This window comes from Rhincodon typus, chromosome 7 (assembly GCF_021869965.1).
Source record: "Rhincodon typus isolate 14 chromosome 7, sRhiTyp1.1, whole genome shotgun sequence".
Lineage (NCBI taxonomy): Eukaryota > Metazoa > Chordata > Chondrichthyes > Orectolobiformes > Rhincodontidae > Rhincodon > Rhincodon typus.
Genome location: NC_063338.1, coordinates 80,639,168 through 80,660,000, shown reverse-complemented (window position 1 = coordinate 80,660,000; position 20,833 = coordinate 80,639,168). Strand labels below are relative to the sequence as shown.

General features: G+C 38.4%; 2 protein-coding genes across 2 annotated transcripts in view; one reads left to right on the top strand and one right to left on the bottom strand.

The window, feature by feature from the left end:
- Window positions 1-5,925, top strand: part of neb (nebulin) — a 255,644-nt gene extending 249,719 nt beyond the window's left edge. Inside the window, exons 137-140 of the mRNA XM_048598817.1 lie at window positions 648-740; window positions 1,128-1,274; window positions 3,596-3,702; window positions 5,056-5,925. Of these exons, the coding sequence (XP_048454774.1) occupies window positions 648-740; window positions 1,128-1,274; window positions 3,596-3,702; window positions 5,056-5,229 (521 nt within the window). The 3' untranslated portion in view covers window positions 5,230-5,925. The remainder of the gene's footprint in view (window positions 1-647; window positions 741-1,127; window positions 1,275-3,595; window positions 3,703-5,055) is intronic.
- A 4,346-nt stretch (window positions 5,926-10,271) lies between these two features.
- The window catches only part of rif1 (replication timing regulatory factor 1), a 69,008-nt gene continuing 58,446 nt past the window's right edge, over window positions 10,272-20,833 (bottom strand). The window contains exons 28-33 of the mRNA XM_048599248.1: window positions 17,126-17,287; window positions 15,770-15,847; window positions 14,367-14,482; window positions 14,017-14,170; window positions 12,533-12,641; window positions 10,272-11,447 (exon numbers count right to left, since the gene is read on the bottom strand). Coding sequence (XP_048455205.1) covers window positions 11,233-11,447; window positions 12,533-12,641; window positions 14,017-14,170; window positions 14,367-14,482; window positions 15,770-15,847; window positions 17,126-17,287 — 834 coding nt within the window. The 3' untranslated portion in view covers window positions 10,272-11,232. The remainder of the gene's footprint in view (window positions 11,448-12,532; window positions 12,642-14,016; window positions 14,171-14,366; window positions 14,483-15,769; window positions 15,848-17,125; window positions 17,288-20,833) is intronic.

Genomic DNA, 20,833 nt, shown 5'->3' with positions numbered 1-20,833 from the left:
GTGATGCTGCTTGGCCTGCTGTGTTCATCCAACCCTGCACCTTGTTGTCTCGGATTCTCCAGCATCTGCAGTTCCTACTATCTCTGATTCATCATACATACGGTGTTTGTTAGAGTTGTATCAATGACTCCAATCTTGTGCTTACCCTAGTAACATTCTGGGGACCCAGGTTCATATCCTGCCACGACAGATGGTGGAAATTGAATTCGATAAAAATCTGGAATTAAGTGTCTAATGATGATCATGAAACCATTGTTGATTTTCAGAAAAAAAAAGCCATCTGATTCACGAAGGTGCTTTAAGGGAGGAATTTGCTGTCCTTACCTGGTCTAATCCACAACAATGCGATTGACACTTAACTGCCAACTGGACAATTAGGAATGGGCAATAAATGCTGGCCTGGCCAATGACATCAATATCCCATGAATGAAGTACATGAATAAGAAAGGTTTGGAAGGATATGGGCCAGGAGTAGGCAGGTGGGACTAGCTTAGTTTGGGATTATGTTCAGCATGGACTAGTTGGACCAAAGGGTCTTTTTCTGTGTTGTATTACTCTACTCTATGATTGCAGCAGACAAGATAAAGCAGGAATAATGACAATGAAAAACATTTTGTCTGTCTAACCCTTTAAATCCTCATCAACAGATTTGCGTGTGTGGCGCACCAACCCTGGCTCAGTCTTTGACTATGATCCAGCTGAAGACAACATTCAGTCAAGGAGTTTGCACATGCTAAGCAGTAAGTCTCTACAAGTTCTGTTCTTCATAACAGACTATTTTGTACGATGTGTTATGAAGCAGGATATTTTGACTCCGAGACCGATGATTTGTTTGGAATAAAGCTGCCAGACCAAGTTTACCGTAAATTAGAAAGCAAATATCAGTCAGTAAAATTTGACCAAATTTCAGAAGTCTGATTGTAATAGAATTGAAGAAATTAGAAATAGAATTAGAAAGTAAATCTTAGCCTCACATCTCGTTTGCTTCAGACACATCTGAGTAGGGTGATTTAAAAAAAAAAATTCTGTGCCAAAAATAAAAATTGAGTTGTTAGTGCTTTAAGAGACCATAGAGTCTGTGTCTTTTGCAGCTATTTATTCACGTGCTCCAATGTTCTTGTTCCCAGTGCAAGCCCAGCGTCGCAGCCGGGAGCACTCACGCTCTGCCAGTGCTCTGAGCTTGAGTGGTGGAGATGAGAAATCAGAACTTTCTGAACCTGATCAGACCATTACTTACTACAATGGAAACAACTTCTTCCAGACAACAACCACTGGTTTGTGACCAATTTACTTGATTCTAGTACTACATTAGTTGGAAAATGTTGCAAGCCATTTAACCCCTTGTTTAATGCTTTTCTTTTAGGTTAAGTTCTTAAAAACTGGTGAGGGGCTACAACATATTACAAACCAGAAGAAAGTGTCCCCTATTAGACATATGGTATAACTCATTAAATTGAAGGCTGGGGGAAGGGGCAGGAGATTGAGGAGATTTGGGGGGAAAAGAAACTTTATCACGCAGCAGGTGGTGGAAATCTGGAATGCATTGCCTGGGAAGGTATTGGAGGCTGGAAACCTTACAAACTTGAAAAGGTATTTTGATGAGAACTTCAAATATCATAATATTCAAGGATACGGGGCAAATGCAGGAAATTGGTATTAGTGCATTTTTAGTGGTAATTATGTCGGTGAAGACTCAAGGGCCAAACGGCATTTTCTGTGCTGTGTGAATCTACGAAACACAGAAGAGAGAAGGTTGGTCTGGTTAGATCAGTATTTCCTGAGCCTTTTCTTATTCTGTAACTTCAATTCAGGGCTTGATAATTGACATAACACGAGGTCCTCATCCCCACTTAGGGAAGCCCTGACCTCGATGGCACATTTGTTAATATTTGACAGGGAAAATGATTTAGCATGGTGCAACTTGATGGCCAATCTTGTGAATGACAGTTTTACCAAAAGTTCCCTGACAAGTGATAATGTGCTTTTTGATTAAAAATTCACCTCTTAACCATTTGTCAAGAATGAGATTGTATCTTAGGCTCTCTGAAGCTTCCAAACAGCAGAGATATTTAGGTTTCAGTGAACAAAATACTGACAGAAGTTTACAAAATTATGGGAGATATAGATAGAATGTGCAATCGAAGTCTTTTTCCTGAGGCAGGATTTTACACAGAGGTTGATAAGTACTTGGAAATGTGCTGCCATGAGGTGTTGGTGGTGGATACAATAACATTTAAGAGGCATCACGACAGATACACGAATATGCAGGGAATAGAGTGATAGGGACCACATACAGGCAAAATGTCTTTAGTTTAGAAAGGCATCATTTGTCAGTGCAGTCTTGGTGGGCCGAAGGGCATATTCCTGTGCTGTCCTGTTCTTTGTTCTAACAGAGGTGAAGAGGTGAAATGCATGAAGTTTGGATGTGAATATAGGAGGTATAGTTAGTGAGTTTACAGATGAGACCAAAATTAGTGAACAGTGAAGTAGTTTATCTCAAGTTCGTTGAGACCATGATCAGATGAACCAATAGGCTGAGGAGTGGTCGATGGAAAATAATTTAGATAAATGTGAGGTGTTTAATTTTGGTACGTCAAATCAGGGCAGGACTTATAGAGTTAAATGGTAGGGCCTTGGGGAGTGTTGTCAAACAAAGGGACCTAGGGGTGCAGATGCATTGTCCTTCAAAAGTGGAGTTGCAGGTAGACAGGATAATGAAGAAGGCGTTTGGCATGCTTGCCTTCATTGGCCAGGGCATTGAGTATAGGAAGTGGGATGTCACATTACAGCTGTACAGAACATTGGTTAGGTCACTTTTAGAATATCAATTCTGGTCTCCCTGCTATAGGAAAGATATTGTTAAATTTGAAAGGGTTCAGAAAAGATTTACAAGGATGTTTCTAGGACTGGAGAGTTTGAGCTATAGGGAGAGGCTGAGTAGGGTGGGGCTATTTTCCCTGGAGCATCGAGGCTGAGGAGTGACCTTCTAGAGGTTTGTAAAGTCATGAGGGGCATGGATAGGGTGAATAGCCAAGGTCTTTTTCTCAGATAGGGGAGCCCAAAAGTAGAAGGCAGAGGTTTATGGTGAGAGGGGAAAGATTTAATAAAAGGACCTAAGTGGCAACATTATCACTCAGAGGGTGGTGTGTGTATGCCAGAGGAAGTGGTGGAGGTGGGTACAAATACAACATTTAAAAGCCATTTGGATGGATATATGAATAGGAAGGGTTTAGAGGGATATGGGCAAAATGCTGGCAAATGGGACTAGATCTGGTCAGCTTGAACGAGTTGGACCAAAGGGTCTGTTTCCATGCTGCATAACGCTATGACTCTACAAATCCAAATATTAGCAGTTAGTTCACTACTCCTAGATTAGGACCAGGCCTTTGCAATTGAAAGCTTTTCCAAGTAACTGGAAAGGTTTGAAATTGTAAATCTCTCTTCTAAAAGGAACATGCAGAATGGTACACATCTTGAACTGCAGCTAGTTTTCTGAAATAACTGGATTATTTAAAAGTCGCCTATCAAATAAACTATTTGAGCATTAATCAGCATCAGCTTTCTAACACATCGATCTTTCCCTGGTTTATTTCAGGCTACCAACACACCAAAACCACTGTCCTACCACAGCAGAGATCATCCTCTGTTGCTACACAGCAGACCACTGTGTCGTCCATTCCCTCTCACCCTTCAACAACTGGCGTAAGTGGCTGATGCATCAAACATAAATTTATATTGCGCAGCAAATAATGTGGTAGTAATGAAGCAGTCTCTTGCAAACATGAGTACTTTTAACATTTGCAACCTCCAGTCATAGAAGTTACATATGGATTGCTGTTCAGTAATAATGATGTGATCTACTAGGCTGTTCTTACCACAGCGTGGCATACAATTCCTACGTTTCCCAATCCACCAAGGGATTTTTCTATTGCCAAAAGGAAGTGGTAGCTCTGCTTGTACACACTATTTACTATGAAAATGCATTGTGTTTGGGTGTGGCTTGCCACATATAAACAGCTGTGTTGCCATAAGTAACAACTGTGTTGAGAATAAATGCACATAAGCATGTTACTGTACAAACTACCTATTAGCTTACTGATTTATCGCCATGGCATTTGTTATTTCCTAATTGAGGTGAGAGACCAATCATTGCCCAAATTACAGGAGAATTATCTTTTCTGCCAATTGTTGTCAAATTTTCAGATTCCTTTGAGGCAGCATTGATCAAATAAATTACTACTCATAGGAAACCCAATGGAAGTTTTAAAAACATTACTTAATATAGCAGAACCACAGTTCAATCTTGCCCCTCCTATTATTCATGTTCATTCCAGAAAGGTTAACAGGATAATAAAATGGGAACTTAGATAATGCTTCTTTTCTTATCAACCCCAGAATATAAAATCCAATCTTAAGAGCTGTTCTGGCGATGTACCAATCACTCAGATTCAAATCCCGCTACGGCAGATAGTGGAATTTGAATTCAATAAATATCTGGAATTAAGAGTCTAATGATGACCATAAATCCATTGCCGATTGTCAGGAAAAACCCACTTGTTTCACTCATGTCCTTTAGGGAAGGAAACTGTCATCGTTACCTGATCTGGCCGACATGTGACTCCAGAACCACAGGAGTATGGTTGACTCTTAATTGCCCAGAGGACAGTTAGGTATAGGCTATAAATGCTGCCTAGCCAGTGACACCCTCATCCCGTGAATGAATAAAGAAAAAAAAATAGATCGGTACTAGGGTCATGCAATTTTCTCAAAGTCATGGAGCCGTGCACAACACGACCTTAAAAGTTCTTGAGAAGTGACAGAATATATTCTCTCCTTAATTACATATCATACGCTTTGCCTCTAACTCCGATCTGAAATAAGATTTCATTTTTAGCCACGATGCCAGAATCTAATGGTCTGCTTCTGCTGCAAAGGAATGCCAACTTACTGCACTTCAACGACACTTTCTTTTATAAGATTAGATTATATAAGCTATTTGTTCAGTTCAGTAGCAGCTCCAGACCAGATTATCTGAATTCATTTCTTTTTCCACAGAAAACCTACCGTGCCATATATGATTATTCAGCAGCTGATGCAGATGAAGTCTCTTTCAAAGATGGTGATGTCCTTACGAATGTGCAGTCCATTGATGAAGGATGGATGTACGGTACTGTGCAAAGGACTGGGATGACAGGCATGTTGCCAGCCAACTATGTGGATGCTATTTAAGTTAGATCAATTCTTCCTCACAGACACTTCCCACACTCCCCTCCTAAAACACAAACACATGTCACAAGTAACCCATAAAATATCATTTGATGTTTTCAAATGGAACTTTTTGTCCTGTAAGAAACTAACAACCTCCCATTGTACATCCAACTCTCTTATTAACCCATTTTACAAAACATGACAAATTCTGGGTACATACAAAGAAAAAGTGGTACCAAAGTTGTTCACCTGGTATAACTGATACTTCTGCTGTAACGAAACTAGTAAATACTGTTCAAATTCTTTGCACCATCTTTTAACTCTACAGAACATCTAACTTGTATTCAGAGATGTGCTCCATAATGTTATATCCAAACCAATTAGTCTCATCTGAAGTAGGAAAATGTATTATCTAGCATAACTTGCTCATGACAAATGTGATTTCAGTACAACTCTACTTAATCAACTATAGTATTATTTCTGTATCCTGACAAATATGTAGTTAGTTTGCAAATTCATTACAAGAGCTTTCTAAAAAAAAAAGGTTGCCAGTAAAAGACTTGGTTTTCATAACTGGAGACCCTTTTGATGGAGATGATTAAAGAACTTAAAAGCCTCCATACTTCACGGCTCAAGGTGAACTTATACATGTATTGTCTGTTTTCTCAACACCTGATAACTAGCTGCGGGGTCAAATAAAGCTCAGTTTCTGCAAAACGTTTCCAATTGTGGTCATTTTAAAAACAAATGCATTGCAGGATTGGAATATTAGTTATATTTGAAATTACTAGATTTTACAGCTCCACGAGATCTGATACTACCAAGGGAGAGATGACTGTCCAATAACATTATCGCAGGACTAGTAATTTAGAAACCCAGGAAACGTTCTAGGGATCTGGATTAAAATCCCCACTCAGCAGATAGAATTTGTATTCAATAAAAATACGAATTAGATTCATTCACTTAATGATGACCATGAAACTATTGTCAACTGTCATGAAAACCCATCTAGTTTACTTACCTGATCTGCCCTACGTGGGACTCCAGACCCGCAGCAGTGTGGTTGACTCGTTTTAACTAGTCCCCAAAATGGTCTGGCAAGCCAATCGGTGGTATCAACTGCTAAACCAGACAGGCCACCTGTCAGCACCGAAAATGACAATGACAGCTGGGAGCTATCATTGCAGTCTCACTGATGAGTCAAACGACAGCCTGACATTCATACTCTCAAAATCATTCCTTGCACACGATGTCCCAGTCAATATCATCCTTACCCTGGAGTCTGGCCTGTCCCGTCCCAAAGGCAGAAGTGTCAGCACAGTGGTATATAATCATGTGGGAGTTACGCTAGGAATTCAACATTGGACCCCAAGTAGTCTTGTGGCATCAGGTTAAACGTGAGACTGCCTGCTGATTATCAAGTAAACCATTCCCCATTAAGGGATCAATGTTCCTCCATATTTAACATTACTTGGAGGAAATATTGAAGGTGGCAAGTGTGCAGAATATACTTTGGACTTTAACGTCCACCAATGAGTGGCTTGACAACACTACTATTGACTGAAATAGTCGACTCCTAAAGGATATAGCTGTTAGACTGGGTCTGTGACAGATGGTGAGGGAAGCAATAAGAGGAAAAAGAATCATATTTCACCAAATTTGCCTGTCACAGATGCATCTGTCCAATAGTATTGGTAAAAGTGGCCACTGCACAATCTGGAGATGAAGATCTGTCTTCCCATTGAGAATATTCTCTATCATTGTATCACACTGCTAAATGGGATAGACGTTGAACAGAACTAGGAACTCAAGACTGGCATCCATGACATGCTATGGGCCACCAGAAGCAATAGAATTGCAATTAACTACAATCTGCAACTTCATTGCCTAGCATTTCTCCCACTCTACCATTACCATCAAATCAGGGGATTAACCTTGGTTCAGAGAGTGTGCAGGATGGCATGCCAGGAGCAGCACCAGGCATATCTAAAAATGAAGAATCAATGTGAAGCTACAAAATAGCGGTACTGTGTGCCAAATAGCAGTTGATAGTCATAGCTGAGCAATTCCACAACCACCTAATCTAAGCTCTGCACTCCTGCCACATCTGGTTGCGAATGGTGTTAAGCAATAAAAGTAACACACCAGAAGAGATGGCTCTACAAATATCCCCTCAATGATGGGGGAAGTACAGTACATCAGTGCAAACGATAAGGCTGAAGAATTTGCAACAATCTTCAGCCAAAGTGCTGAGAGAATAATCCATCTCTGCTGCCTTCAGAGATTCCCAGCATTAACAGATACCAGTCTTCAGCCAATTCAATTCACTCCACATGATATCAAGAAATGGTTGGAGGCACTGAATACTGCAAAGGCTATGGATCCTGACAATATTCCAGTGATAGTATCAAAGATGCGACATCCAGAACTTAGCACATTCATGATCAGGCTTTTCCAATAGAGCTACAGTACAGTCAATTTATCCAATTATGTGGAAAATTACACAAGTACGTCTTATATACAAAAAGTAGGGCAAATCCAAAACATTTACCACTCCATCAGTCTACCCTTGATCATAAAGTAATGAGTGTATTATTAACAGTGCTATCAAGTAGCATTTGTTTAGCAATAACCTGCTCAGAGCTGAGATTAAGTTACACCAAGGCGAATCAGCTCCTGAGCTCATCACAGACATTTAGCATCAAGGAACACCAGCAAAACTAAAGTGAAAGGGTACTGGGGGAAAAGTATCTTCCAGTTGAGTGTCATACCTGGCACAAGGGAAAGCGATCGAGGGTGTTGGAGGTCAGTCAACTAAAGCTCCACGACATCCCTGCAGGAGTTCAGCACAAAGCATCTTCAACTGCTACATCAATGACCTCTCCATCATAAGGTCAGAAGAGGGGATGCTTGTTGATGAGTGCACACTGTTCAGCACCATTCACAACTTAAATACTGAAGCAGTCCAAGTTCAAATACAGCAATATCTGGACATTTTCCACACTGATGTAAAGAACATTTCTGCTGCACAACTGCCAGGTAATGACCATCTCTAACAAGACAGAACCACTGTCCTTTGACACTCAGTGGCATTACTATAATTTAATCCCCGACTATTAATATTTTGGGTTACCATTGATCAGAAACTAAACTGCTCTGGTTGTATAAAAAGCAGCTAGAAGGGCAGGTCAGAGCAAGGTATCCTACAGCAAGCAACTCACCTCTCAAAGCCTGCCATTATCTTCAAGGCACAAGGCAGGGGTGTAATGAAATACTCCCCACCTCTCATGAATTAATAATAAAAGCACGACAGCTGGAACAAGGCCACAGCAAGACCAGCTATGATCTTAATATACGGAAGCATCTTGAGGGGCCAGAAAGCCTACTCCTACAACTTATGTTCTTAGATGAATACTTGGCAATATTTTCGCCAAAGTGATTGTCCGAGGAATGCATGTGTAGTTTACATTTAGGTTAATTTAGAGTGCACACACCAAGCTCACTATCTGTAAAGTATGGCTAAAGATTCTAAACACAAGCTAAAAATAGTGAAACATGCTTTTTCCTTTCTTCAACTTCAACAAATATCCTAACTACCAACCCAACTCCCTTCCTGCTGTATCTTGAAATGCCACAGTTCATGTTAAACCAAGCAGACATATGAAATTCTGCAACTGGGATCCCATACCCTGCAGACATACAAATACAGAACGAGTAGGCTAATGTGGTTAAGTTACCCAATACTGAAAGGTTTGATAGAAACATTAACCTTTTTAAATATTGATCTAACAGTTACATATTTCCAGCATGTTTTGCTTTTATTAGCATTAAGTGTTAAAAAATGTAAGTTTCCCAAAAATTTCTAATAAGGTCAGACCATGCCTTTTATATAAATGTGGATACATTTTGCTTAAAAATAGGTTAAAGGCAACTCAAATATTCAGATTAATTACATCTGTTGCTGAAGTTAGTGAATATTAACAGTGAATATTAGAGATCATTCATTTCTACAGAAAACAAATTTAATTCCACTTATTACACATCCTTTTCAATGAATACTCATGGCTGACAAAGTCTTTTCAACAAGACTCAAAATCTGAATTCATCTTATGACAATTCATTTGTCACTGTACAAGATGGATAGGAAGGAACTTGCATTTTCCTAGTCAAATCAATGACTGATGCCCCCTAAAATACTTCATAACCGATTAACTGTTTCCTGTTTAAAAGCTAAAAACTTAACTATAAAATATAAAAATGTGGCTAAAATATTTAGAATAGTGCCACATGAAATTCCTGGGGAATCCATAGTAACAGCTCATCCAGATGACACTCAAACTAACAGTGCAGCAAAATTACCAAGTGTGCCCACACTGATACTGGAATGGTTTTTGAATTCACAGCTTTCTAATACTGGAGACAGGACAGCTATCACTGACACAAACCTTGATTCTAGTTAATTATTATATTCTAGGTTAGTGGATACATTTTGCCCATGTTGCTCATCACTCATTTTCATCACATGGGTATTGTTAACAATCAAATAGAACTTATTGCCCATCTGTGACTGTTTGCAAGCTGGTGTTCAGCTTTATTGAACTACTGTAGTCTGTGGTGAAGGTACTCATGCAGAGCTATCTGACAGGAAGTTCCAGAACTCATTCCCAGCTACGATGCAGAAACTGTTCCCATGAAGTCCTTTGTTTTTGTAGGCAAAGGTTTTGGAGGTGCTTTTGAAATAGTGGCAGATTTGGAACTAGGAAGCTGTCCAAATAAATTTTGCACTGATATCCAGGCTCAGATGAGTGACCTCTAACATTCACAACCATGATTGTTTGTGTTAGGTTTGACTCTAGCCACTGCAGAGATTACTTAATGATCTGCACTGGCTTTGGCACTGGACGGTCAAATAAACCTTTAATATTACTGCAGTCACTTGTACCTCTGGAACTCAACTCGATAGCTTAGTTTTGTACAAAAACTTGCAATCAAGTCTTCAGTCAAGCAGTCCTGGCAAAACAAATTAAAACTAAGCAGTGAGCAAAATAAGCCAACTAAACACAAAATTTCAATTCCTTTTATTTGTACAAGAGTGAATATCATGGTGAGCGCAAGCACAGGTTTAATTAAAAAAAGTGCAGCTCTGATTCCATTTCTGTGCACTGATTTACTCTGGCATCTATAAACATCACTACAAGGTCAAGTAATGGCCAGAGATACAGAATTAGCAGCAATATTTCACTGCAAATTCCACTGACAAAAACAAAACTCCATTTGGTAAAACGATATAATTTAACATCACAAAATTATTTTCTTACAGAAAATTTTATTTTTTTAAAAACTAGTTTTACCAATTTACATAGCACTAATGAGTCTCTCAAATGAAAGCTCCATGTGTAGTCCTCTTCCTGCATAGATTCTGCCTTACTGTTTTTTAAAAAAATGATCATTTTCACGAAGCGAGACTCTCTCCAGTTACCAGCACCTTATTTGCCTTTGTGTAAAGCAATCCACCAAAATAAGACTAGAAGTTTTGGTTGCACTTTTGTTTTAGAAAATTAATTTTAATCTCTTTAAACAAAATTCCCTTCAACCTCATTCTTTAAATATAAAACATCCCACCATTTGTCCTTCATGGAAGACAGTCTCCCATGGTTTTGGCACAGCTGGTAACAAATCAGCTTCTCTAGAACAGGTAGTGCACACTGCTGGATTGTTCCTCCCAATCTGACCAGAACACTTACTGCTGTATTTTACCAGAACACCTCCATAAGAGGATAGATGGGTTTGAGCAGCAGACAAAACTGCAATTCAAATTCTCAATCCTCTAAGGTAGAGGGAAAGCCTCAAATGCCACAGCAGCAGGATGTTATTGAAGGGGAAAATTACACTGACCCGAAAGAACGTGGCAAATTATCAAAAAGTAAGAAAAGATTAAGCCCGTTGGGGAGAGAGAAGTAGGCTGAGGCAATCAATGATCTCTATTCTTTTGATTGAACTTTGCCAGTCCAAGTGACTTAAAAATCAGTCAGCAGCTTCACGTGGCGGTGACCTCCAGCGAGACTGTAGGTTTCCCATTATACAGTTCATCATGCTGCTCAGTTGCTGATGCATTGTGAAGAGTTGACTCCCAGAGTGTTCATTCAAGTTCTCAGAGAAAAACCGAGCGGAAAGGGCGTTTACCTCAGAAACCAGAGCTGTGGATGGAGTGGTAGCAGATGGCCCAGTTTCAATTAAATCTGAAAGAACACAAAAGCAGCTCAATACAGCTCTCATTAAAACACGCAACATATATTGAAGCCATTGGTGAAAAACTGATATGCTTTTAAATAATCATTGTTCAGACTGGTCAGTTCACACTTTAGGACAGATGTCAAAGGACTTGAATGGGAGATCTACTAAAATGGTACTCAGGATAGAGGGACTTTAGAGAGAGAGAGACTGGACACGTTGAAATTACTCTGTTATAGGCAAGGGTTTAAAAAAAAGCTTTGATAAAGGTGCTAAAATCATGAATAATTGCTGCCACTAACAGAAAGGGATCTTTAAATTTCTGCAAAAGGAATGTTTGAAGTTTGAGTCTCAGCAATGGGACTGGACTAAATCCTAGTAACAATGAGTTTTACCAATTAGACTATGACAAGAGGAGCTAAATTTTTTGCTGTCCTTCACTATAAAAAGCTTCAATTTAAAAAAAAAAAATCATTCATGGGATGAGGGCATCGCTGGTTAGGCCAGTATTTTTTGCCCAAACCTAACTGAGGGCAGTTAAGAGTCAACCACATTGCTGGGGGTCAGGTAGGCCAGACCAGGTAAGGATGGCAGTTTCCTTCCCCAAAGGACATGAGTGAACCAGATGGGTTTTTTCCCCCCCAACAATCAACAAATGGTCATCATTAGACTATTATTTTCAGATTTTTATTGATTTCAAATTCCACCATCTGCCATTAATATCACTAAACCACCTCACCCCATTTACCCATGTAAACCTGTGATGGAATTTCTTTTGTGGCTTTTCAGTGATTGCTAAATTGCTTTTAAAACATGGCCAGTTGGTTGGGTAAGATAAGTAATGGGGTTGAGATTGTTCTCCCTAAAGACTGAGGACATAAGAAAATTCATTCAGAATGGCTGACCCAAATCTTGAAAGTGAAAACCCATGATCTCACCTAGTCTTATTCTGAGCGGCTCTGGGACAGATTCTTAAATCAATGTTCCTCAGTTTAAAATCATAAAATGAGCATTCAAGTTTTAAATTAATTTGATTTAAAAAGTTTAAATTTAATTTAATGGAAAGATCCAATTGAGACAGCTTTAATTTTACCTGTTGCTAGTTTCTCATCATCACCATTAGAGTAACTGCTGTCCTTCATTCCATTTACTGCCTTGTCATTTGCAAACACATTATCTTCATCCAAACCAAGGGATTTTTTCTGAAACAGCAAAAGAAAGCACTTAGTAGAGAACTACAAACCATTCTCCAAATCTAAGAAATGCAAATTAGAACTTAAAAATAATGAAATCAAAAATAGTAATCTCTACTTTTTCTGGAAATGTTTATTATCCATGAAGAAGCAGCAATCAAGTTAAAGAAACTGAAACCATTCAAAAGCCCTGTTTAAACCAGAGGTTCACTGGATATTTTTCTAAGTATCGATGTACCTAAACTACTTCTACCTGCAGAAACTCTCAATTGTCTATCAACCCATTCTTCTCCAAAGTAGATTTGGTTCCTAGTTGTCAAAGGCCTCAAATTATGATGATTCATATTTGCTTTTAATGTCTTCAGACCTCCCAATTTCTGTAACACTTACTGTCTAATCTGACAAATCTTCTATGAATAAACATTTCTCTGAATCCAACACCTTTTGCATCATGCCAGCTTGGTTTCAGCTACCAAGTCAGTTAAGAGTGCTATGGATCTAGAGTCACGGAGTCCAGACCAAGTAAAGATGGCAGTTTCGGTCCCTAAAATGCATGAGTGAACCAGACAGGATTTTACAAAAAAAAGCAATGATCATCATCATGGACATCATTATGGAGACTTGCTTTTAATTTCAGATTTGTTAAATGAATTTAAATTTCACCAGCTGCCATGGAGGATTTGAACACATGTCCCCAGAGCATTCGCCATGATTTTGAATTATAAGTCAGTAATATTACCATGATGCCACAGTTGCTGAGCCTTGCTCTTCATGCCTCCTCAGAGCCCTTGGGTTGATAACCAAGGCTTGGTATCATAATAGGCCAATAAATGAAACAAGACGAATCATACGTTTTCCAATTTTAGAATTGCTCCCAATGGTTAAAGGGTCAAGAATGAGACAGCAGTAACTTAAGGTGATTGGTAAAAGGATCAATGAAACAGGAGGAAAAAAGAACTTCAATTAAAAAAAAAACACTGCACTTAGTTGGGATCTGGAATTCACTGCATGTAAATTCAACCATGACATTCAATTAGGAACTACGTAGGCACCTAGAAGGAAAAGCAAATGCTGGGCGACTGCAAAAGGGCAGGAGAATGGGAATGCTAAATTGATTTTGCAGAGAACTAACATGGATTTGATAAGCCAAATGACCTTTCTTAAGTACCATAACTGTAATACCGTTCCAACATGGAAAAGTAGATCGAGAAAATTAGATATCAATCATGGACACAGTACTATTGGCAAATATTTTTTGAAATATACTGGAAAAAAATTACGAACATAACTTGACGACTTGCATCAAGTTATCATGCATAAATAGCTGATCTTTAGCAAAATCTAAGTTCGGGTAGGACCTATCAATTTACAGGAAATAACTCACTTGCTGCTCGTAGAAGGATTTGAGAGCCTTTTTAACAACAAAGACTTTTGGAGAACGGATCGGAAGCAACTTAATTTCAGCTGCTGTAAGCGAACTCAGGTCACCGATTGTCTTGATGTTTTTAGCTCTTACAAGCTGCCCCAAACCTCGGGCCCTAGTAAGAGGAAAAAAAGTGCGTATAGGTTAGATACAGAAAAGAGACAGATTGCATTGCATTATCTTGACTAAAACTGAATAGAAGTTTAATTCATAGTAAAACTGCCAGCTTAAAACTAGAATTCAAACGCAACATTTTAAAACATGGGATCTTGAAATGCACAACCACTAAATGCATCATAAAGCTTACTTACCACATGTTAGAAGCAAGCTGGGGTAGAATGGTTTCAATTGGTAAAGAACAGCTGATCAGAGCTGGATACACACCAGCTGTAGACAAGGCCCCAGGCTCTTTGCTCATCTCTGAGATCTTGAGAATTTAAAAAAAAAAATTTATATTTTCAGTACCATGTTTTAATTCAGTATATTGTAAATTGTGTTGCTTAAGTATACTGCTGCTGATGGCGCTCTATGCCATCCCAAAAGGTAGAATTGTTCTAACCAGAAGAAAAATCTTAACTCCTAACTTTCTACATTTTTGTTAAAGCATGTTGGAATCAAACCTAAAATTGTTGTTTCCAGGTATAAGCCACACCTAGTGATTTTCCGTGCCTTTATTTTTGAAACACACTTCAGCAGAAATAGTAACTTACATACGTAATTCTTTCAATTTAGTATAACACAGTCACTGCTCACAATGCAGGCTGTTCTATGTTGTAGAGATCGAACATCAAGGATTTTATTTTCATATTTATACATATGTCAGCTGTGGGAGTTGTTAGTAAGGTTGATATTTCTGGCCTAACACTAATTGCCCATGAATTGAGTTGACTGTTCAGTCTTTTAGAGAGCAGTTAAGAGCCACTTTGCTGTGGGTCTGGAGTCATATGCAGGCAAATTGGCAAGGGAATACAGATTTTCTTACTGAAAGTACATTTATTTTTACAACCATCAATAATGATTTTATGTTTGTCATTAGACTAGTTTTTAATTTCAGGATTTTTATTTTAAACTGAATTCAATAACTGCTGTGGTTGGATTCAACCTCAAACGTCCCAAGAACATTCAGTTTGGGACTCTGGATTATTAGTCCAGTGCCATACCACAATACCACAATACCACACTTTTGTAAAACACCTTGGCTCAGTCCATAAGAACAAGTCTGAACATTTTGTTGTCTGCCATTTTAACTTGCCACCTTATTTGCCCATTGAGGACTCAACACAGGTTCACCAATTTCAGACTTTAACCTCATCTCCATTTTGTTTCCTTCATGTTTGCAGATTTCTATTTTACTTTCATTCTCACTTTCAGAATACACCTACAAAATGCCATTCATCTGCTCCTCTGTTGTGTTTCTTCATTTATCTACCTGTTCTACCACTATATCCTTTGGACTTGCACGCTAACTCTTATTTAATCTCTCCTAGTTTATACTCTACTAATCCTACCCTGCTGCTCTTTCTCCTTTCACTTGCTCACATAAAACCGCTAACTCTGCCCATTCTTAAGATGAGATCATTGACCTTAAGTATTAACTGTTCATCTCTATGGATATGCCGTCTCTACTGCTTAGTATTCTCCACTTCGCTTTTGAAATGCAAAGCAATACAAGCATCATTTAATTACACGATAAACTGAATTGCTTTCAACTTACCAAACATTTCTTTGAACTTTTATAGCCAGAGCTGCGTGCGCTTGGAGACAGAAAACCTTTCGTTGGAGTGGTGTTGTACTGAATGAATTAAAAATACAAAATTGAGTCAACATAAATAATGCAAGCCAATGTTTCAATAGACACTGACTAAATAAAAAGAACTAATTCCACTTTGACATTCTAAACTCAATAAAGATCAAACACTTGTAAAATCAAAAAAGACAGCATGAAACACAAAACAAAGGACTGCATTTATATAGTGCCCTTGATGACCTTAGAACATGACAAAGATTTTTAAAACCAAGGAAAAACTTTTGAACAACAACTCTTATAGTGTTGGCAATGTTACAGGAATTTTGAATTTTTTTTCCTGCTGGCAAGAGATAAATATTAGCTAGATAGAAGGAAGAAACCCTGATCTTCTTTGGTAGCAAAAGAAAGCATGACAAGTATCCAGAGTACAAGCGGCTTTGGAATATTTTACCTGAAAGATGATGCCTCAGTGCAAAATTTCCTTAGTACTACACTGAAAGGCCAACTTAGATTGCGTGATCAAGTATCTAGAGTGGAACTTCAATCCACAACTCAGCTTCACAACAAACGTAACAACAATAACTGGAGTTAACAAACAAATGATTATTTCTGTTTGAAAGCAAAACCACAAAATGAGACAGGTTACGAGCATATGCAATATATTCCTTAATTATTTTTTAGTGGTGTTACTAGTGGGCCAGACGTTGGCCAGGATATCAGAATGCTTCTGGTCGTCTTCAAACAGCTTCATGCATCTTGCATGCCAATTTGAATAATAGAAATATAGCCAAATATGGCAATTGTGATTAAACAGAACCTCCTCAGCCCTATACTCAAGGATTAGCTTAAAAGTCAAACTTGAATGCGAGATTCTAAAGTTAGCCACTGGTCCAGGGCAAACTGAAAACATACTGGCTGAATTCGCATTCCGCCCCGAAACGTCAGCTGTCCTGTTCCTCTGATGCTGCCTGGCCTACTGTGCTCCTCCAGCTCCACACTTTGTTATCTCTGACTCCCGCATCTGCAGTTCTTGCTGTCTTGGCTGAATTTTATTGTTCTTTTATTGTTCAAAAGCTTGAATTCAAATACTCATTGTGCAAACAATTATGAAAATATGGAAATAAATGAGCCAGTTCAGAGATTAGACTACATCAGAAAATTATTTTCATGTCTTTTTCATCTGACAACATCCCGGCACAGCAAACAACTGGATGGAAGAGACAGTTAGGCTTTTTTGGATGCGTGAATTAAGAGAGAACACAATAACTTCCATCTATAATTATCTTGTAGAACTGAGACGTGAAGGAGAATAATGAACCTTACCTTGGATTGAATATTGGGCTGGCTGCAACCATTTGTGGCAGCATAATTTAATCCAGGAGAACTTCCAGAAGAGGAATGGGATCGCACCACTGGGCTACGGCGATCAATGTCATCTGCCAATCCTTCCCGCTGAATTGGATCTGCAAACGAAACACGACGAATCTACAGAAAACGCAGAACACAGAAAATTTGAACTCTCATGAAGATGTGAAAGACAGGGCACCTTCGCAGAAGATTCTAAATTACAAGATTAGTTTAAACCAAACACTGTTCTTGTTTTTAAAACTAATTTTTGCAACCTTGTGTAGAATGCTGAATAAAAATACTTGTAACTTCTAAATAATGTAGCCAGATTGATTTTGAGCTGTTTAAACATCCCTCATCGTAGTAATTGTTTATTTGGGGCACAGAGAATTAACTTCTGTCTTTATTCAAAAGAATAAGCATTCATACAGGTCTCTATTTAATGAGTGAAACAAAAGGGAGAAAACCTGCTGAGATACCAGAAATCTGTGTTAGATCTTTCTCTATTACAGAGAATGAAGCTAGGTCTTTTCTATTCTTAAATTTTAACAGGACACAAGTTGGTGCTATGTTAATGAAACATATAAAAGGCAATATGTGAACATATACTAATTAAAACTGATTAAGGAGGTCAATTCACGTGATATACGAGGAGACAAACAGACCTAAATCAAGAAGCAAATCTTCCACAAGTTGAAATCTCTGATTACCACCGGAGCTACATTCAAAAATAAAGATTAATTCATAGTTCAAAGATTGGTGTGGGAGAATGGGTTCTGGTTCATGGGGCAATACCATTGGGAGAGTAGACACGTGGAACCTCCCTGGGGCCAATGTTCTCATGAATTACATGTAGAGCAGATTTTAAACTAAATAGTAGGGGCAAGAGATCACATGTACAAAGATGTGTAACAAAGAATAGGGTCATAGTAAGAGAAGAGATTAGCAAGAGAGGAAACAAAGGTCAGCGAATAACAAAGGGGCAAAAGAAAATCCTAGGAACGCACCAACAATCAAGATTAGATGAAGTGAAGGCAAAGGCACCGTGTCTGAATGCACGTAGCATTCACAACAAACTAAATGAATTGAGAGTACGTACGGAAGTAAATAAACATAATCTGACAGCCATGAAGAAGACAAGGCTTCAGGATGACTGGGATTGGATCTGGCAGGTGGAATATAATGTGGGAAAATTAGAAGTTATTTGCTTTGGCAGGAAGAAGCAGAGTATTAATTAATTAGAAATCAACTGGAGAATCCCAAGGTGCAGAGGAATTTAGATGTTCTAGTGAATCAGGTACAAAAAGCTGGTGTGTAGGTACAGCATGTAAATTAGGTTGAGAGTGGGATGCTATCCTTTATTAAGAGAGGAATTGAACATTAAAGTAAGGATACTAAGCTACAGTTAACGAGGACCTGATGAGACCAGATCTTGATTGCTGTGTGCAGTTTTGGTCTCTTTATTTAAGCAAGGATGTAAATGCATTGGTGGCACTTCTGAGGATATCTATTTGCTCGATGGACTGTCAGGCTGTCTTATGAGAAGTTAGACAGACTGGACTTGTTTCCGCTGAGTTTAAAAAGGTGAGGGATTATTTGATTCAAGTGTACAGGGTTGTGAATGGCTTTGACAAAGCAAAGGTGAAAAAGGATATTCCTCTTGTTGATCAGTCAAAACTAGCGGGCAGTATTTTAAAATTAGTGTTCACTCTTTCTAGGAGAACTGATTTCTCCAAAGGGTGGATGACCTTGAAATTGTCTGGCTATTTAATATTTTTAAGATGGACGGACAACTTGCTATTGGACTTGGGAAATTAATGGTTATAGTAGGTGGTTAGGAATGTGAATTCAGAACACAAACAAATCAACCACAAGTGAAGCAAACTTAGGCCAAACTGTCTACTGCTACTCTTACTTTAAATCTTTAGATGTTTTGGAATGGCAGTAATAAGGGATTTTATTTATCATTATTCCAATTGATATTTGCGTGGATAAAAGGAGGAATTTCTGAAATGTTTTCAGGAGAATTTTCATTATCTCTTGCGCCAACTCGGAAGTATAAAACCTGTTGGGTTTTATACTGGAAAGGAGAGGTGCTGGGCCAAGCACAACAAGTATTGTGATGGAACACAGATTTAAAAGTGATCATAACACGAAGGCTAAGATTAGCAATGGAGAAGAATTAACAACAAAGTAGAAAACTGAACTTGTAAATTTGAAGAGGGTGAATTTCAATGGGATGAGGAGGACATGGCCAGGATAGAATGGGACTAAATACTGACAGGAAAATGGCAACAGATAGTGAAAGCAAGGCTCTTCAAAATGACAAGGAAAAGAAAGAAAACAACAAAATATCTTCTTTTAAAGAGAGCATATGATGGTGAATTCTTCAAAACAAAACCAGGTTAAAAGCAATGAATTGAAAACGACTGTGAAGAGGGCAATGAGATTGCCAAAGAGAACGAGAATACAGTGGCAGTTGACCCGAAAAGGAATTCAACATCGTGAACAGCAGGTAGATCAGTGAGCACAGAGGTAATTGGAGACGGGGATTTGCTGTTGAGTTTTGATGCAAGCAGAGTTTTGGATGACCTCAAGTTTACAAAACTAGTTAGTAGCACAGTAGAATGGTTCAATTTAATGGTAATTAAGGCAACGATGAGAGTTTCAATAATAGATGAGCTAAGACAGGGGAGAAGCAGAAAAACTTAAGTATAAAGAACTGTATATTTTTAGAGGCATAGGGTAACATTGGTATGCTAACTGAGTTCTTTATTTTGCTACTTATTAAACAGATAACTGACAAAACAGCAGTAGAATTGGAGATGCTAGAGAAAACAAATAGGATGAAAATTAGTAGCCAAGATATCCAGTAAAGGGTGACTATACTTAAGACAAGTTGCTGTTTGGAAGGCTTACATCCTAGTTTGATAAACAAAGTGGGTGCAGAAACAGCAAAAGGATTACAATCTTCCACATAAGTCCCACAGTATTGGAGAACGGCAAACATGACATTCTTATTCAAGAAAAAAAAAGTACAAGAGAACTCCTTGTAACTCCAGTTTGTAAATTTAATATCAGCGGTAAGGTTTTAAAATCAATAATTCGGGGAGAAAGATATTAACAGGCACATGAAGTTTGAGTTAAATGAAAGAAAACCAATAAGTTTGTAAAAAGCTAATCTAATAGACGTTAGGGTGAAGTAATGCAGTGGATGCTGTCTATATGGATTTTAAGAAAGCACTTAAAACTCTGTATAAAAAGGCTAGCTAACAAAATTGAGGCTCATTAAATTGAAGAGTCAAATAAAATTTGGAAAGAGTGGCAAAGCGAAGATGATAACAATTAACTACAACAGAAAAGGAATAGGACTGATACCAGGCAGACAAGTAGGAAGTGGAATTCAATACAGAGAAGTGTAAGCCGATGCAAAATGGCAGAACGAACCGGCTACATAGACTTAATCACGCGAATCTAAAAAGTGCGCGCAAAGGCAAGCGTCACCAGAGAGTTCATGTGCACAGATCTTGGTGTGTGACAAGACACATTTGAGTGAACAGTTAGCAAATCAGTCATGAGCTTCATAAACAAAGCAACTGAGTGAATAAGTCAAGCAGACATAGTAGGAATTGCAGATGCTGGAGATTCTGAGATAACAAGGTGTAGAGCTGGATGAACACAGCA